The sequence below is a fragment of the Tetrao urogallus genome (assembly GCF_951394365.1).
Source record: "Tetrao urogallus genome assembly, chromosome: 14".
NCBI lineage: Eukaryota > Metazoa > Chordata > Aves > Galliformes > Phasianidae > Tetrao > Tetrao urogallus.
In genome coordinates, this window is record NC_136827.1 from 8,034,656 (window position 1) to 8,052,604 (window position 17,949).

Here is a 17,949-nt window from a genome sequence, read left to right on the forward strand (position 1 = left end):
ACATGCCTTGTGCCAAGCTCCTGGCCATGCAGGAGGACCCCCAGCGACAGGTTCCCCAGTAGTATGTGACCCTGATTGCCAAAGGAATCCTCTTCCCCATCTGCCTTCTCATCATAGAATGGATTAGGTTGGAGGGGACCTTAAAGATAATCTTGTTTCAACCCCCCTGCCATGGGTAGGGTTGCCAACCACTAGATCAGGATGCCCAGGATTCCACCCCACCTGGCCCTGAGTGCCTCCAGAGATGGGGCAACCACAGCTTCTCTGGGCAGCCTGCTCCAGCACCTCGCTCTGTGTAAATCCCCTCCCGCCCCTTTCCCCACAGTTCATAGTATTGCCCATGTGGCAGGCACTGTAGCACAGGGGCAAGGGAGGCGACACTTCTCCCCACGCCTGGGAAAGGGGCCTTGTAGCTCCTCAGTAGGCCACAGTGTCCAGTGGGGCCTGGCAGGAGTTCCCACTGCCTGGTTTAAGTCTGCTTCTTTTCCCATTCCTGCAAGAGAAAAGGAGAAAAAGAGGGGTATGAGGAGACATCAGAGGCTGGAGAAATGAGCACCAAGCCCTTTGAGGGCCTCCTTCCCTCCCGGGGGATTTGCACCACCCCAGCATCTCCAAAGGCTGGTGAGTGCTGCCCTGGGCACTGAAGAGGTGATACTTTCACTACTGCCCACCCAGCCCTGGGACCCTCAAATCTCCTGCAGGCTAGGCTCATGTCAGTAGCCTCTGCCACTGAAGGGGACAGCCCACATGCAACCCAGGCAGCATCCCTTGTATTTGGAGTAAGGATCATCCACAATCCCCCAAATTCTTGGTCAAATATGGGGACAGGATGAAAAACAGATTTCTTTGGGGGCCAGGGAGGAGAGGAGGAGTGAAGCAGGACCTTGGCCTTCCTCAGCACATTGCCCTTGTTGGCAGGAAGGATGGAGGGGCTTCTCTTTCTCAGTTCAGCTGCACTGTTAACGGGAACCAAGTGCTCAGGGGGGCTCCCATTTGGCTTGTTTGTAGCTTCCTGCGGAAAAGAGAATAAGAAGGATTTACAAAACTTAGGGAGCAGAAAGTGCCAAGAAAGCACAAACTGTCATGGAGTCAAAGCTGAGGTCAGTGCTTTGCTTCCCACCTCTAACCACAAAGTGACAAATATCAGGGGTGTCCCCTCATCCCCACGTGTTGCTTGCCCCCACCCCAAACCCCTTTACAGGTGCCAGAGGAGCAAGGAAGAAGGGGTGCATACCCCATTCTCAGCCTTGCTGGTCACAGCCAGTCCCAGGGCCGGCCCTCCTGCCAACGACTGCTTCAGCTGCTCCTTCACTTCACTCAGCTGGAGCTCCAGGTCGACGCGGCGCTCCTCCTTCTGCCGGCATTGCTCCTCCAGCAAAGCCACACGCTGCTCCAGGTCCTGCAGCTTCACTCCTGATCACACAAGTGCTCCTTTCAGTGGTTGAGGCTGCTGGGCTGGGCAGCCATCAATCCTCTTGGGTAGTGACACTAGATGGGGCTGCTGGCCCAGCTGTGTGCTGCAGCCAAGCCTGAGCATAGACACAAGTGCCACGGCCACGCTGCCAGCCCTGCATTGCATCTCGGTCCTTCCCACCGTACCCGGGTGCCTTCGAGCATCCTCAGCCACAGTATGCAACCTACCTGAGCTGCCTTTCATGGCTTCCCGCAGCTCCCTCCTCTCTTTCCGCAGCAGCACCAGCTCACTGCGAATTGCTGCTTTTTCCTTCTCCAGCTTATCCTTCTCTGTCAGAAACCGCCTGGCATCCTCCTCAGCCCGGTTCTTCCCATACCTGTACTGGTTGGCATCTGCATGCACAAGGAGAGCCCATCACAATGGCTCCAGCCTAAGCAAGCCCCACCTGAGCCCAACCCAAGCTGCAAGGACACCTCTCGTGGTCCCACTGGGCTGGCACAGCTCAACCCAGGATGCCTTGGTGGGATCAGCCTCTACACAGAGGCCGCAGGCTTCCCCCATCCTGAGGGTCCCACTGCAGACCCCCACTCACTCGATGCATGTCTCTTCACTTTGACCTGCGGGTCAATTCGCCGTGACTTCTCGCTGCAGGAGGAGGCATGGCGCTTCACCTGGGCTCCTGCTGGCCGTCCCGACTCCTCGTCAGCCTGTGGTGGGGACAGAAGAGCATGCTGAAACACCTGTAGGATTGCCACAACCCACCAAGGCTCCCCGGAACACCTCCTCCACAGCGGTGGGACATGGTGAGGCCCTGAGTCACACTCACCTGAACCTTCTCGTAGGGGACATCATCATACACCACGCGGGAGGAGTCGGGCCGGCTGTCCTGGGAGCTGCTGGCCCACCTGTGGGATGAGGGATGGTTGTGCCATCGGCCTCCTCCTTTCCAGGACATTCCTGCCAGCCCCACAATGGGCACTTTGATCTCCCAGCTCTGGGCAGGGACACAGCTTTTGAGTGCTCACGCTGCCCTAGCCAAGCACACATATCCCTTAGGTTCTTCATCAGCATTACTAAAGAAGCATACAGTCGTAGAATCATAAAATGTCTTGGGTTGGAAAGGACCTCAGAAATAATCTCATTCCAACTTCCCTGCCACGAGTAAGGTCGCCAGCCACGAGTAGGGTTGCCAACTACTAAATCAGGCACTAGATCAGAATGCCCAAGGCCCCATCCAACCTGGCCTTGAATGGGGCATCCACAACTTCTCAAAAAGCACCTTCTAATTTCAGTCCTGCCCAAGGGAAGATGCCTTGCTTTAAGAAATGCCAGCCTCTGGGATGTCCCTTCTATCTCCTGGGATCTTGAGAAAACCCAGTCACAGCCCATGCCCCTGCCCAGGAGCCCAGGATGAGGCTCACCATCCTACCCCATTGTGGTTTAGCACAGCAGGAGGAAAGTCTTACAGGTAGGAGTGCCTCACGGCTGTCACAATGTTAGCAATCGTCTCCACATCCACGTAGTCATAGTGCAAGGCCTCCGGTGCGGTCTGGGAGCCCGTCTCCACCAAGAGAAGGCCCAACCAGCGGCCCAGGTCTTCTGAGCAGCTTGCCTGTGGAGAGAGAAGGGGCTGCGGAGCATGCCTGGCTTCAAGTGACCCTCACTCCTACCCCAAAACACAAAGCCTCACTGCAGGGAAGGGCTCTCTATGCAAAGCACGTGTGCAAGATTTAGGAGAATCAAAGAGAAAACACGTGCATTCCCAAGCCCCCAGCAAGCTGCCTGTTTCAGCCCTTTTGGCCTTCTCACTGCATATCCCTGCACCATAAAGGCACCCTGGGCTTCATCAGCGTGCACAGGAGGGGAAAGCGAGGCACCATGTGCTGGCTTCTGAAAGGGTTGATTTTCTCCTAATAAAAGCCAGAACAGCAAGTAAAGGTGAACTTGGGACAGAGGAACGTTGGTAGCACTCGAATGGGGCTGAGCATCTCCAGACTGGGCTCCATCCAAAGAATGATGTTTTAGTGGACGTGCTGGCCATTTAGTAGGCATGACAATGATGGATTGACAATTGGACTAGATGATCTTAGAAGTCTCCCTATGATTCCAAGGTGCTCCCCCAGCATGACAGTCCTCCCAGGAACGTGCCCAGGGAGTTGGTGTGCCCTGCTCACCTCTAGAGCGGCCACCTCCTGCCCATTGCGCAGGATACGGAATGCAAAGGGGTGTTTGGGACCCAGTCCTGGGACCACCTCACAGCCCCGGAGGTTGATGGCATTGACGTGGGTGCGCAGGTCGGTGCGGTCCTTGTGGAAGTAGAGGGTGTTGGCCTTGAGGCGGCACCAACGCTCCTTCCAGCACTGGTTGACCAGGACACTCAGGTAGCCTGGGAACAGAAGAGTCTCAGCACCATTTTGGAGCCCCATGGAGTGCCCTAATTCTCCATCAGCTCAATGGGAGCTCCCACAGCCCCTCATAAGGGAGCTCAGGACCCTTCTGCCCCTAGCCCCACGAACCGCAGCATGGGATATCCTCCTCAGTGGAGGAGGTCTGCGTATCCTCAGGGGAAGGCTTCTTCTTGGAGAAGCTGATGATCCTGGTGATCTTCTTCCCTGCTGCCCGGCTCATCGAGCCCTTCAGGTCAGCCAAGCCGCTCTTCTTGACTTTCCCTGGAAGAGAACAGCTCTGATAGCCCCCATCACCCATCGCAGTGTCCCTGCTCAGTGGGCCGGGACGACATCGCATCTCACCATACCATTCTCGCAGAGCTCTCTGCGCGCCATGGGGGAGCAGGTCTCACCCGTCGCCACACTGTCTGAGTCAGAGGTGTGTTTCTCCTGTGACAGCCTCTGTGGAGAACAGTGGAGCAGGCAATGGTTCAGCAGCATCCCTCTGCCCAGCCCCAAGCGATGACCACGCATGGGCTTTTGTCCCTCCAGCACAGGGCTGGGACATGCACTCCGTTCTGGGAGCCCATTGGCCCTGCAGACCTGCTGTGAGGATGGAGGGTCACCAGCCCCACATGGCACATGGGCCCGTCCCTGTCCTCTCAGCCACAGCCAGAAAACATCACCTTATCCAGATCCATCTTGCAGGGCATCACTGGGGACATGGGGACTTCCATCCCACTCGTTCCTGCAGTGCTTGCTTCCTTTATCACCTGCAGAGAAAGGCCTCTGAGTAGCCCCTCACAATGGGCTGGGGACCAAGGCAACTGTCCCCACAGTGCCAAGCTCCCATTGCACAGCCCAAGCCCATCTGGCCACTGTGGTCTCTGCAGCACCCAGCTCTACTTCCCACCATGAGCCCTGCTTGGGACACAAATCCTGCTTGCCTGAGGCCCCTTCCAAATAACAACTGCTGTTGAGATGCATGGTCAGAGGGTTGGACATGAGGGATCTGGGATCTGCACAATCACATTGCCAGCACTACACACCCCGCTGTCTCCCATGTCACAGTTCCTGCAGGAGAGGCAGCACAGCCCCTTTCTCAGCCCAGGGCTCGCAGCAGAGATGGCCCCTTCTCTGCCTCCCACATCCAGAACAAAGACAGGAAAGGGCCACGAGGAAGAGGAGGGGGTGAGCAAACATCCCCACTCCACTCCCTGGTGAGGGGCTCAAGCTCAGGCTATCGGCACAGGAGCCGCCCAGAGCTTGGGAAGCAGTCAGCCAGCCGTCCCCATGGCTGATAAGAGCCAGAGGAAAACCCCCTTCCCTTTCTTCTTCCCCAGGGCAGCCAGAGGAGGCTGTGAGCAAGGGGGAGGCAGCAGTCTACCTTCAGCCATTCTTCAGCCTGCTCCTTGCTCTGCACAGCCAGCACCAGTGCCTCAGCGCCAGACAGTGAGAAGCGCAGCTCGTGCTTCTTGCGTCGCCCATCCTTGGGGACATAGATGACATTGCAGGTGCTCAGTGGCACTTCCACATGCGGCTGCCGGTCCTTGGAGCTTTTGTAGCACTGGGAGAAGCAAAGGGAAGCAGGGCTCAGCTGATGCTGCTGGATGCATCCATGCCCAGGATGGTGGGTAGGGATGAGCAACCCTGCAGCCAACGGCACAGGTGGAGGTGGCTGTGTCTCTGCTATACAGAGACTCAACAATACCAGGGCTGCAGGATGCCCTCTCCCTTTCCTTCGGTAGCCAAGGGACCCCAAAAGCAAGGAGCCCTTTGTTTGCATGCAAAGGAAGAAATAGCAACCCCTGCATGTGCTGTTGGTTGGTCGCAGTCTTGGAGCAGGGTTTGCTGACCTCCCCCTAGCCCACCTGCAGGTTTCTTCCCACCCCTGGTGCCCCACCAGCACCGGGCTCACCAGCAGTTTGCCATCCCGTATGATGGTGAGCTGCTTGGCCCACTGCCCGAAGCGCTTCTTGCGCAACAGGAAAGCACAAATCCTACAGTCCTTCACCAGGTTCATGGAGGCTTCTTCTGATGGCCACTGGTGTGTCAGCTGCTGACCTTTCCCCTCCTCCTCCTCTTCATCATAAGATTCATAGGAGCTGCTCATGGCATCTGAGTCGTTGTCTGGAAGGGAGTAGGCAAGTCACCCCACTCAGATGGAGCAGCTCCACATCCTGCTCTGAAAGCATTGCTGCTTTGACCCCACTACTCCTATGTCCCCCATTTCCGCTCCACATTACTCATGATGCTTGCAGGCCAAAACCCAGTCCCAGGCATTCCTGTCCAAGCCCCAGGGCTGGCTTGTTTCTTTGCAAGTCTCACACTTTTAAAGGCTCCTGGTGCAGCAGAGAGGAGCAGCTCAGGAAAGCTCGGTGCCTCCCCTCCTGCCTGCGCTGCAGCCAGGCACAGCCGCATTGCACCTTCAGCACGTAGCAACTCAGTTTTGCTTGAGCCCATGTTTCACGCCCACTTCCTTGAAGCTCTTCCCTGCCTGGTGAGGGCACCCAGGTACCTACAAGAGTTCTTCTGCTCCCCGTTCATCCTGGTGACGGGGTAGTTGCTGTCTGCGTCCTCATAGTAGCCATCCATGATAGAGTTGGGGGGGCTGGAGCTGTCTGCAGGGGAAGCAGAGGATGGCCAGGGCTGTGGGTAAGCCTGCAGTCAGGCAGAGCAATGTCCACCTGCTGCAAGCGCACACAGGCACCAAGGCTGTCACCTCTGCTCACTGCTCCCTCCCCACCAAGGAGCAAACAGCCTGGTGCAAAGCAGCATGGTGGGACGGGACGGGAAATAAGTGGGTGCAGTGCAGTGCGGGTGGCTTCCTTCACCAGGAGGGTCTGGCTCTGCCTGTTTGGCTGTGGGGCAGGTGGGATGCGGCCAGGAGCAGGACTCACTGCGGGAGGTGATGTACTCGGGGGCCTTGCCCGGGCCCAGGGGCAGCGCTTCCTCATAGTAATCCTCAGGCGGGGGGGTGGTGGGTAGAGGCGGAGGGGGGTCTGCAGGAACCTGTGGCAGAAACACCAGCGAATGAGAGGCCACGCATCCCCGAGGGGCCAGCAGTGACTCTGGTGTGAGAGGTGGGAGCAGGTCCCACCTCCCTGTGCTGGTGCAGACTTTAGAGTATTGGGACATACGCTCTTTGCTGGCTGGCTCCTCGCGAGCTCCACACCGATGCTGTCAGCGGTATCCCCATCATCCTCCTGCATGTCCCGGAGATCCCGCAGGTCACAGTCTGGATTGGGAGGAAGCGAAGAGGGTGAGGGAGTAGCAGGACCCTAGAGATGGGCATCCATGTCCCCAGGGAGCTCCAGGCCAAGCACCCACGGGCATGGCTATGGGGCAGCAGGAACAGGAGCCCAGGATGACAATGCCCTCCCCGGGCACAAGGACACAGCTTCAGCCTCCCTCCTGCCCCCCTGAGAGCCCCCATGGCCAACTGGGAGCCCAGCTCAGCACCTGATAGTGAGACCCCAGCACCATCCTGAGATGGTCCCACGTACCAAACTCCTCGAAGAGAGACTCCACAAAGCTGGTGCCATTGCTCAGGGAGGCCGTGTTCACATACATGAAGTCTGTGTCCTTCCCTGGGAGTGAGGAGAGAAGCTCAGCCTGGAGCTGGGCAGCATGGCCAGGCACCAGCACCTCTTGCCCCCTAGATATGCCAACTCATGGCCACAGAGCAGGCTGGAGACACGGTACCAGTGGGACAGCTACTGGGTGCCATGGCAGTGGAACACTGACCTGTGGGTGGCTGCAGCTTCTGCAGGATGGAGGACACAGCCACCTTCTTTTCCTGGGCTGTGGCACTCAGGTACTCATGGTCCAGCAGCTTGAGCAGGATGCTGAGCTCTGGCAGGAGCTGGTCCAGCACTGGGGGAAGCAGAGAAAAGCCCATGAACGTAGCAATGTCAGGATGCTGGGCTTCACCCACAGCCCCTCTGCATGTGGGGAAGGGCACACAGAACAGAGGCTCAGCAGAAGAGGCAGCTGGGACAACAAGGGCACATGGGAGGCATGGGGCACTTTCCAAGCCAATCTTGCACATTTTGATTCAACTTTTGGCTCAAAATTGTGACAAGCTCAGGAACTGAATCAACCTTTACCTTGAGGACATTCTCCCCCACATCACAGCCAGGCATGAAAAGCACAGGGGCAACACCAGAGGTGCTAAAATAAATGTGCAGAAAGATTCAGAGAAGGCAGAAAGGGCTGTGACACATGGAAGACCCCCGTGGGGCTGAGATCTTGGGTTGGGCTCACGGCTGTTTGCCAAGTGCACACGTGCTCCTTCTGCACACACCCGCACACAGACGCTGGGATGCAGCCTGTGGGTGGAAACTTGAGCTCTGCAAGCTTGCTGGACTGCTATCAAAGGGCTCAGCACGTGAATATTTCCATGCAGATAACACTACACCTCTGTCCCACCTACAGTGTAGCACGGCTGCTGGTACTCCCTCTCTGGGATGGGGCACCTGATGCACACCTGCTGTGTGCTGCTGCACACTGTGTGCAGGCTGCACCCATGTGTAACACAACTCTGTGTGCTTGAATTTCAGAGCAGGCTTCCAGAAAAAAATAATCCCTTCAGGCAGTATTTGGCATGCTGGTGAGGAGGGAAGGGAAGGCATTGCCACACAGCACCCCTGCTGCAGGCACAGTGCTGGGCAGCAGCTCTGCTCAGCCCCCGATGTACTACAGGGCTCTGAGCACCCCTCACTGTGCCCGTGCTGCCTGCAGAGCACCTCCAGCCCTGCTCAGCCCATGGTCTGAAACAGAGCCCCGCTGGTAACCAGAGCCCCAGAACAGAGCTGGGATGGGCTCCTCAGCTGCTCCAGCGTGCAGCTCCCAGGCTGTTCTCCTGATTTCTGCTGAGCAAAACAGAGCTGGAGACAAACCCCAGCTCCTGTGTTATGTGGGTAGCACCTGCAGCATCCAGCACCTAGACGGCCCAGCTCAGAACGCCAACAAACCTGCGGCTCTGGAGGCTATCGACAGTGAGGGGAAAAAAAAAAACAACTGTTTCTTTCAATGCAAGTGTGAGTGAGATCTTGGCAGCAACTGAACATCATCAGAGCACAGCTGGGGTGGCCCCACAGCTGGCTATGGGTCTGCAGGGACAGAGGAGAGGCCAGAGGGGACCGCAGTGGCAGCTGGGACGTGCTGAGTGATGGGATGTTTGGAAAGCAGAGTGCATGCCTCATGGACAGAGCACACAGCCACTGGGTGCACTGCTGGACCATCACTTCTCTGCAGGGACACAGCAGTGGTGCTCGGAGGAAGGACTGTTTGCCTCATGGCTGCAGGGCAGTGCAGAGCCAGGCAGCGGTGAGGGGATGTTTCCCAGGGCGAGCAAAACATCCCTCAGCCAAAGGGGAGCCCAACGCGAGCCAGCTGATGCTGATCAGTGCCCAGCCAAGGCAATCCCCCCAGGCAAGAGGACAGCATGCCCAGCTCCAAAGCACCGCTCCCCAGGACGCAGGCAGGATGCAGCTCACATCCTGCTGCCTCTGCTGATGGTCTTCTATCTCCACAGACCTTCTGCTTCCTCCTCCTCCCCAGCGCCAAGCCAAACACCAGCACAGCCCTTCAGCATGACTCTGCCAGTGCCCGTCTTCCACAGGCAGACCCCAAGGAGGGCGGTGAGCACCAGTGAATGGGCAGCATCTCCCAGCCCATGGAGAAGGAGAGGGCAGCACAGTGGGACCAGGGCTGCTGCTTAAGCTTTGGAGGTGGAAAAACAGCACACAGCACATAGGTGGGTGGGTGCTCAGCTCCCACTGCTCTTCCTTTCCACTGATGCAGGGGAGAGGGGCAGACATTCCCAGGATGCACGCAGAATGGAAATGGTGGAAACACACTGCCAGGTGAGACATCCTGCTCTGGCCAGCCAGGATCCAGCTGCGAGGCTTGGCAGGGCGCTGGGCTAGTGAGGAAGAAGCTGAGAAGAGAAGCAAGATGTCCCGCCAGCGCCTGGGGAGACACTTACCCACTCCCTGCCCCAGCTCAGCAGATAAGGACCACGCTCTATGCCACCTTCTCACAGCACACTGCAGCCCAGGGTACATCCCCCAGGACATCTCCCATCACAGCTCTCAGACCCATGTCAGGGCACCAGACCAACTGAGGGCCAAAGGGCCACAGAGCAGGCAGCGCCTTGGCCAACGAGCACTCAAAGCAGAGCACTGAAGGCTCCTTTGTTCCTCCCCAGCTGAGCTGTCCCCTGCATCTCCCTTGTTACAGCTGCCCCCGGAGCCGAGGGGGGGTGGGGGGGTGAGCCACTCAAAGGGGCCTTGATCTGCAGCGGGTGCACAGAGCCGAGCCTGCGCCTGGGGGAGCGGAGGGAGAGAAGAAATTAATTTCCTGAACTTGTTCAGCTCCCAGCCCACAGGAGGTTAATGAGGTGGCTGCAGGAAGCCAGGGGAGACTGCCCACGGGTCACTGCACGGATGGCACAGAGGGGCTCGGTATCTGGTGCCAGCACACAGCCCACCCTTGGGCGAGTAGGGCACCGGCCGCAGAGAGCCCAGCCCATGTTCCCTGCTGCCAAGCAGCAGTGCAAACACAGGGTCCCATCTGCTGGGTGCTGCTGGAGTTTCTCCTGCAGCCCAAACACCATCAGACCACTTCTCTGTGCTGGGTGCAGGCATCCTAGGATACGGAGCCTTGCAATGGAGATGTGCTGATCTCCACGTCTACTGCAGCAGGGATGGGAAGATGTCAGAGGTCCCTGTGCCTGAGAGGGCTGGGAGCTACAGAGGCAGATGGCTTTAGCATGAGCTAAGCTGGGCTGGATAAGACACAGGTCAGCACTCCTGGGACAGGAGGTCTGGACACCAGCAACAAGAATGATGCTCACAACACCACCAGGATGCTGCTGCTGCTGCTCAGGTCAGCAGGCAGTGCTTGCTCTGCATCCCAGTACACCCCACAAACAGCATCAAGCAGGGTGCCTCTCTCCACAGCAGCACCCCACACCACTCTCCACCTCGTGCCCAGGCCAGCTCTATTCTTAGACCCTGTGAACACATTCCTCTTGGGAAACCGTGTCCTCTGGATTGGAGATAAGGCTCTGGGCGCAGCTGCAAAGCATGTCCCCTCTCCTCAGCCTCTGCTCAGTCACAGGAGCAAGCAGCAGCTCTTGCTTCAGCAACCTGCAGGGAAGTGGAGGAGGAAGAGGAGAAGAAGGAAGGGGAAGAAGAGTCTCCGGCCAAGCTAACGCAGCAGTTTCCGTGTGCATGGACTGTCTGTCACAGAGGCAGAGATAAGACCACACACGTGTGGCTGCAAAGCAGAGCTGGTTGGCAGCCACAGCCCAAAGGAGCCCCGAGGAGGGGGAACAGTTCCAGGGAGCAGCACTGCAACATCACTGCAGGGACTGAGCCCGTGGTTCTGTTGTCCCCTCCAGGCCTTGCTTCCTCCCACACCAGGTGGAGGCTGGGGGCCAGGGGGGCCGGGGGAAATCGGATGCTGGGAGTGACGGCCATTGTTTGTAGCTAAAATAAAAACCGAGCAAAAATAAATCCTTCCTGTTGGCGTGGGCAGGGCCCCAGGATGCTCTGCCTGTGGAGGAGCACTGCTTGGAGTCGCCACTGGCAGTAAACAGATGTTTATAGCTCCTGGGATGCCAGAAATAGGGTGAGGTGCAGGAGGGGAGGGGGCCACTGCAGCACCTGAGGGCAGCGGCACTGAGCACTCAGAGCAGCTCTGAGGGAAGGAAGGCTGAAGCCTCCCAGCCCAGTGCTGGGGGGCCGTTCCCATTCCCACAGGACTGTTTCCCGCATTCCCACAGGGCAGCAGGCAGGCGCTCCCACCATTGTTCCTCCACATCCACACTGCCTGAGGCCCTGCAGCATCTCAGCCCCCGGCGGGCGCAGGGTGAGCTGCACTGGGCTGGCAGCAAGGAGAGCCTGGAAAGTCCCCTCCTGCCTGAGTGCGTACCCAGCAACTTGGCATGCTGCAGCACAGAGGCTTTAAGAGAAAAGCAAGCCATTAATTATCACATTCATGCTCTGGAAACATCCCATAACAGAGGAAGATTTGCTCAGGGGCCGCTTGATGTCCATGAATCATCTCCTCCTTGTGAACAAGGGCCCCTTGAGAGGGGTGGGTGGGGGCAGTGTCTCCACTTCCAGCTCTAGCAGCCAGAGCCTCAGTGCTTCGGGCTCCTCCTTTGTGCCCCCAAACCCCCTCTCCAACCACCCCCACAGCCATTAATCCCCACCTCAGGGCACCCCAGCTCAGGGGTTGCAGCACCCCCAGCACTGAGCACAGTTGGCTCACACCTCCTGAGTGCCTGTTGCACTGCGGGCAGCAGGGACCTGCAGCACTCTGTGTGGCCAGGCATTGGGCAAGGCAGGGGCACAGATCTCCTGGGGAGTTCATCAACACAACTCTGCAGTATTTAGTATCCTCGGCTGATAGCCTTGAAAGGCTGGGAGCTGGGAGCTGAACGTGCAACATGCTTGCTCAAGGGGACAGGAGGTTCCCACCGACAGAGCGACCACTGCATTCTCATCTTACAGCAAGGAGCCCACAGCTCACTGCCCTCTGCCCTGCTCCAGCACTGGGACCAAGGGAGAAACACCAGGGAGACAAAGCAGACAGGGAATGCTTTACCCTTTGAAACGTGCACCCCAGGCACTCAGGGCTGTGCTGACCACCGGCACACGTTTGCTACTGCTGTTTTCAGCATGGCTTGAGAGAAGGGCCCTGTGCCTGGTCCAGCTATGTGCCAGCAGCAGCTCTCTCCCTGATATAAATAGCTCTGCTGAAAGCCTTATCTGGCAGCCCTGCTCTCAGTGACCCCAGAAGCCAGCAGCTGAGCCGTGAGCCCGGCCCAAGGGGAGCTCAGATCATGCTCCAAACACGCTCTGCCTGAGCCCCCTCTCTCAGCCCCCCCAGGCCCATGCCCTGCCTGCTATGTGATCACCAGAGCGCTTGAACCACAGCAGAACGGCTCCATCAGCGTGAGCTGCAGAGGTAATAATTAACAGGGGAATGATTGAATCACCCCCAACCACCTCCTGTGACCGAAGCAGATAAGGAGCCCTTTGGTGCCCCGTGCTAGGGATGCTACCAGGGGCTGCCCCCTCTGCACTGGCATTTCTCCATCTCCTGGAGAAGACTGTGGAGGTTTGTTTTAGCTCACCCAAAGCAAACTTTTCCCCTCTGAAACGATGAGGCTGCATCTGACCTGACCCCAGAGTTTTGTGTATCACCTTCTTTTACTGCTGAGTGAAGCAAGAAGGTGAGCAAACAAAGGTACAGGGACACGGCGAAGCCTCTGGGTGAGAATTCCCTGAGTTCAGGCACAGCCCAGTGCCAAGGACACAGCTCTGTGATCACACAGGGCTGCACTCAGGGGGTGACATTTCAGCAACCGGTGTGATGCTCTGCAGGGAGTCCGGGAGCAGGGAGTGGGGCTGGGTTGATAAGAGCTGCTGGCTGAAAACGTGTTTAAGTAATGAAAGGAAAAGAGAGGTTTGAGATGCCCTTTTAAAGGAATAGTCGGGCAGGGGCAAGACCTGCTGAGCAATGTATAAAAACAAGCTTCAGGCTGAGGAGAGATGTTAGGATTAGCCAGAACCCAGAATAAACTCTGCTATTTCCAAGTAAAATTTTGGCATTGGCCTCTTCAAAACCAGCCCTGCAGCAGCAGCAGGATGCTGCCGTGCCCCCACACCAGGAGTGGCCCCAGCAGTGGGACAGAGCAGTACAGGGTGGTTGAGGCACTGCCTGGTGCACACCCTGCATGCAGGGGACACAGCAGGCACCTCCTGAATGGGCATCCCAGCCCTACGGATGGATGGAAGCTTTCTGTGTCCTAGGCATCACCCTTCCCCAAAGCTCCATACAGCAGATGTGCTTCTTAAAGGAAAAGTGCCATGGGGCCATCGTGTACAAGAGGACACAGGACTCTCCCCTAGAAGGGGGCAGGGTGGGGGGACACAGGAGCTGCAGGAACGGGATGGATGTGGAATCAGCCAGAGCTAGCTCTGCCTCTCTGAATGCATCCAGCCATGCTGCATGATGGGGACACCTCCTTCTGGAGGTGGTGGAAGGAGTAAAAACCAGCAGGGGTAGAAAAATCCCATAGGGGCAAAATTGCTATGAGGTCAGCACCACAGAACCAGCCCTGCCCAGCCCTGTGGGATGGACACCGTGGGGGAACCCATAGGGTCTCTGCACTTTGGGGGCCGGAGCCGTGCTGCCGTAGCATCCTCAAGGGCAGGATAAGCGTGTTTGCTCAGCTGAGAACAGCCCTTCCGTTTCCTTCCATTGGCGAGCATCAGGTGCAGCAGCAAGGCCACCAGCCTGCAGCATTTCCTACCCACTTAACCCCTTCAAGGCAGGAATGGATCCAGGACAGCCAGTGCAGCATGGTGGGAAAGCCAAGTCCAAGCACACTGGACGGTGTGACCGCCCAGAAAGTGCTGATGTCTCCATTGGTGCTGGGACTGGTTCACCCTACCTGCTTTTAGCTTCGGCATACAAAAGCCAGCTATCAAACCTGTTCCTACACATCTCCTACTTCTGGCTCTGCCCTGTACAACCTCAGTTTCCAAAAGCATAAGATGACACTGGCACTGTGTCACATGGAGGCTGAACCTGCCAGACAGTGAGACACAAATGGGCTGCTCTGCCATCGGCGAGTCTGCTGGGTCAAATGTTCAAAAGCACCCGGGAGAAAACCACAGCCACTGCTCAGGCTGCTCCTCACACACCTCCCCGGAGCTCTCCTGCTAATTGCCAGCAATCAGAGCGCACAGAGGCGCCCAGAGCTTGCTCCTATCGCTTCCAGGATCACATGCAGGCAAAACCCACTTCAAAAAAAAAAAAAAAGAAAAAGAAAAAAAAGATTTTGAACATAGAAACTCCTCCCAGCAAAGATCTGCGCTCATTCCAAACTGTTACGAAATGCCAGTGTTTTCCCTGCCTGCCAAAAGCCCTCCTTTGATGAGAGGTGTTATCAGAAGCAAAAATCGAAGAGGCTGAAGAACCCGAGGCAGGTTCCATAGGGTGGGCCCACCAAATCAGAGATGTTCATCCTTCCCTGCCACAGAGGCTGCAGATCATTAGCACAGAGGGGCTGGAGCTCACTGAATGATGCCACTGCTTTTGGCAGCCGGGGGTGATGACAGCCGGGTGTTGTTGGCCATGGCAGTGTCCGGGCTGCGGGTGGCAGGGCCCAGCACTATTCATGCCAAGGCTGCTGTGTGGAGCAGGGACAATGCAGAGCTCCTCAGGGATTTTCTGACCAAGCTGCCTGCCCTGGGAGAGGGATATTCCATACAGGTTATGTAGAAGTGGCAGTTTTGCCATTAATTTACATGGGAAAAAGATTCCTTCCACACAGGAGGAAATACTCGTTCCTTTAGCTGTGCCAGACTGGACTGGTGTAGGGAAGAGTTAAAGGATTAGGACGTGAGTCTGGGATGTCAGAAACCACTTCAAGCCTCCACTTTGCAAAACCCTTATCTTGTGTCCCAGCAAGCAACTTGGCCACAGAACAACAGGCAAACACTGGGCCGAGCCCAGCTTTCACTCCCTGTTCTCCTCTACAAAGCCCTCCAACTGTTCAGGATGAGACAACTTCAAAACCTCATACAAAGCTTTCCTGGGATGGGATGAGGAGTGCCGGCCCTCCTGCAGGCAGCATTTTGCTGTATGCTGTGTAGCACGGGGCACGTCAGCATGCAGCTCAGCACATTTCCACCGGAAAACAGCACTTCCAGGTCAAGAACAAGCGTTGGAAAGAGGCAGGTTTCCAGGCAGTCCCATGCGATTGGAATCCCTGGGTTCACTGCCTGGAAGGTGCTAACACAGCATGAGCCCACTGCTTCCCACCCTGCCCAGCAGCCCCACCGCTGCGTGGGGCAATGACACACTGCCTGCCTGCACAGGGGCAGCCCAGGGACAGCTCATCCCCATTCCCTGGGCTATAAACAGGACCCCGCCGCCAGGCAGCTCAGCTTCCAGCGGAAGGAATGGCTGCAATGCGGGGGAGAGCTCGGCACTTGCCTGGTGCTAACAGCTGGCCTCAGAGCTCCTCGCCCCTTCACCAGGCTGCATGTGGGGCTCAGGCAGCAGGTCAGGAATGAGCCTGGCTCCCTCCCTCCTAGCCCAATGCCTCCCCATTCTTGTGGGTGAGCTGGAGCCAAGTTTATCCCTGACACATCTCTGCTGGCTTCACTGGATTTAGACCACAGATATGGTGCAAGATTGAAATTCTTGTGGCACAAAAGGTCAGAGAAGAGTTATTAATGAGGAGAAGCAAGCACAGCCCAGCTGGAGCAAGGCTCATGGCGTGGAGCATCCCCAAATCACAGGCACATCCATAGCTCTCCATTGGCACAGCATTGAGTAGCTGCTAGAGAGTATGGAGAGGCTGGGGACTGAGTCAGAGGCCCCTCATCCACCAAAACTCCATGCCCTCCCTGCACAGCTACAGCCTCAGAGGGATCCAGTGGCTCTGGTGATGAGCAGAAAAGTCTGGAGAAGGTTTACATTAGCAAAAAGCAATCCGAGTGCCAACAGCCATTCATTACACACACTGAAAGTTAAGCAGCAGGCCACTTCCACCACTACCATAGAAGGCACCTATGAGAGGTAAAAGAAGCAGCACAGCTCTGCCTCAGTGGGGAAATCTTTGCAAAGTGGGGCATGGCAGGCATTGGGGCAGTGGGCCTCCATGCAGGAGTCATGGACAAGGACCTCTCCATGCACATCCTGTGCCACGTCTGGGCTCATCTCTACTAAGCCAGTATGGGCTCTGCAGCATGCCATCACCTCCCCACGATGTGGGGAGCCCTCAGTGTCTCATCATGTGGGGGTAGACATCCATCACAGGAGGGACATCCTCCCAGCAGCCTGCACAGCTTTCCCCTTTGCCCATCAATGAGGTCCTCTGGGCCCTGGCACCACGTGTATTTGACAACAACACTCCTCCTGCAGCAGCAGCCTCCTTCAGAGCCAGCACTGCGGGGCAGGTGGGCTGGGTGAATTGCAAGGGGTGGCTATCCCTGTTCCTGTCCTCTCCTGTGATGCCAGGCAATGTACTGAGCAACAACACTGCGTGCTGCATCCCCAGATTCGAACTCCTCACATCACATTTCTACTGCGGAAACACCACCCCATCCTTTTCCATCGGGAGGGGAAACTCCTGACCCTCGGGTCTCTCTCGCGGCGCTGACCCCGAGCAGCTCACACAGAGACTTTGCCTTGCAGAGCCACATCCCCGGCATCATTAGTACTGCTGCGGCACCAACCAAGGCCGGGACCCGTGTGTGCTTCCCCACGCCTCCACCTGCTGCCGCACAGCCCCGGGGCAGCGCTCGGCACTGACGGGCAGCACCACGCCGCTCCTTCCCCGCAGCGCAGGCACCGCACCGGGGCCGGTCCGGCTCCAACCCGACAGCCCCGGGCGCTCGGTGCCACGGCCGCGGCGCGGAAACTCCCTCTCCTCAATCGCGGGACCTCCTCCTCCTCGACGAGCGCACCGAGCGCTCATCCCCCGCGCAGCCTCCCGCAAGGCGCTGCCCTTTCGCCCGCCCGACCGACGCCAGCCCGCGGTCCCAGCCTCAGGTGACGACGCGCATCGACCCCCGGCCCTTTCCCCCGCGGCGCCCGGTGCCGCCGCCCGCGCCGTGCCCTCACCGCTCAGCCGGTCCATGGTCCGCACCGCGGGCAGCGGCGGCCGCCCCGGGAGGAGCGGACTGGCGAGTGGCGGCGCGGTGCCGGCGGTCCCGCAACGCCCCTCCCTCGGCGCGGGGCAGCACCGGCACGGCCCCGCCTTGAGCCGCGCCCGCAGGGATGCTGCCCCGCCCCGCCGGGTGCCGGCGGCTCCGGAGCCGCGTGCGGAGCTCCGTGCTTCGCCTCGCCGTTCCCGGGGCACTCCGTGCTCGCTCTCTCCTGGCGTCCCTCGGCCCTGCGTTGCCGCTGTCGCTGCGCCCCGACGAGAACTGGCGTCTGTAGTGCGGGGCGCCATACAGCCGGCAGCCCCTTCTGGTCCCCTGAGCAGCCCAGCCTTGCTCCCCCTGCGCACAGCCCCGCAGAGATGCGTCCCCGTTCGTCTCTGTCCTTGGGACAGAGCCCCAATTCCCTCTCAAACCAGAGGGTCGCCCCGGGCTGTGGGCACAGGGC

The 17,949-nt window shown here is 58.1% G+C and overlaps 1 protein-coding gene across 1 annotated transcript; it reads right to left on the minus strand.

Moving 5' to 3' along the window:
• Nucleotides 1-469: 469 nt before the first annotated feature.
• Nucleotides 470-17,794, minus strand: AFAP1L1 (actin filament associated protein 1 like 1; the record flags this gene model as incomplete). Its single annotated transcript, XM_079542243.1, has 19 exons — nucleotides 470-493; nucleotides 884-1,012; nucleotides 1,235-1,413; nucleotides 1,642-1,806; nucleotides 2,007-2,121; nucleotides 2,235-2,319; nucleotides 2,881-3,026; nucleotides 3,589-3,800; nucleotides 3,931-4,083; nucleotides 4,170-4,263; nucleotides 4,488-4,574; nucleotides 5,189-5,368; nucleotides 5,720-5,931; nucleotides 6,324-6,422; nucleotides 6,702-6,813; nucleotides 6,942-7,039; nucleotides 7,308-7,391; nucleotides 7,549-7,677; nucleotides 17,464-17,794. 19 exons carry the CDS (start codon nucleotides 17,792-17,794, stop codon nucleotides 470-472), a joined length of 2,634 nt encoding a protein of 877 aa, XP_079398369.1.
• Nucleotides 17,795-17,949: the final 155 nt, after the last annotated feature.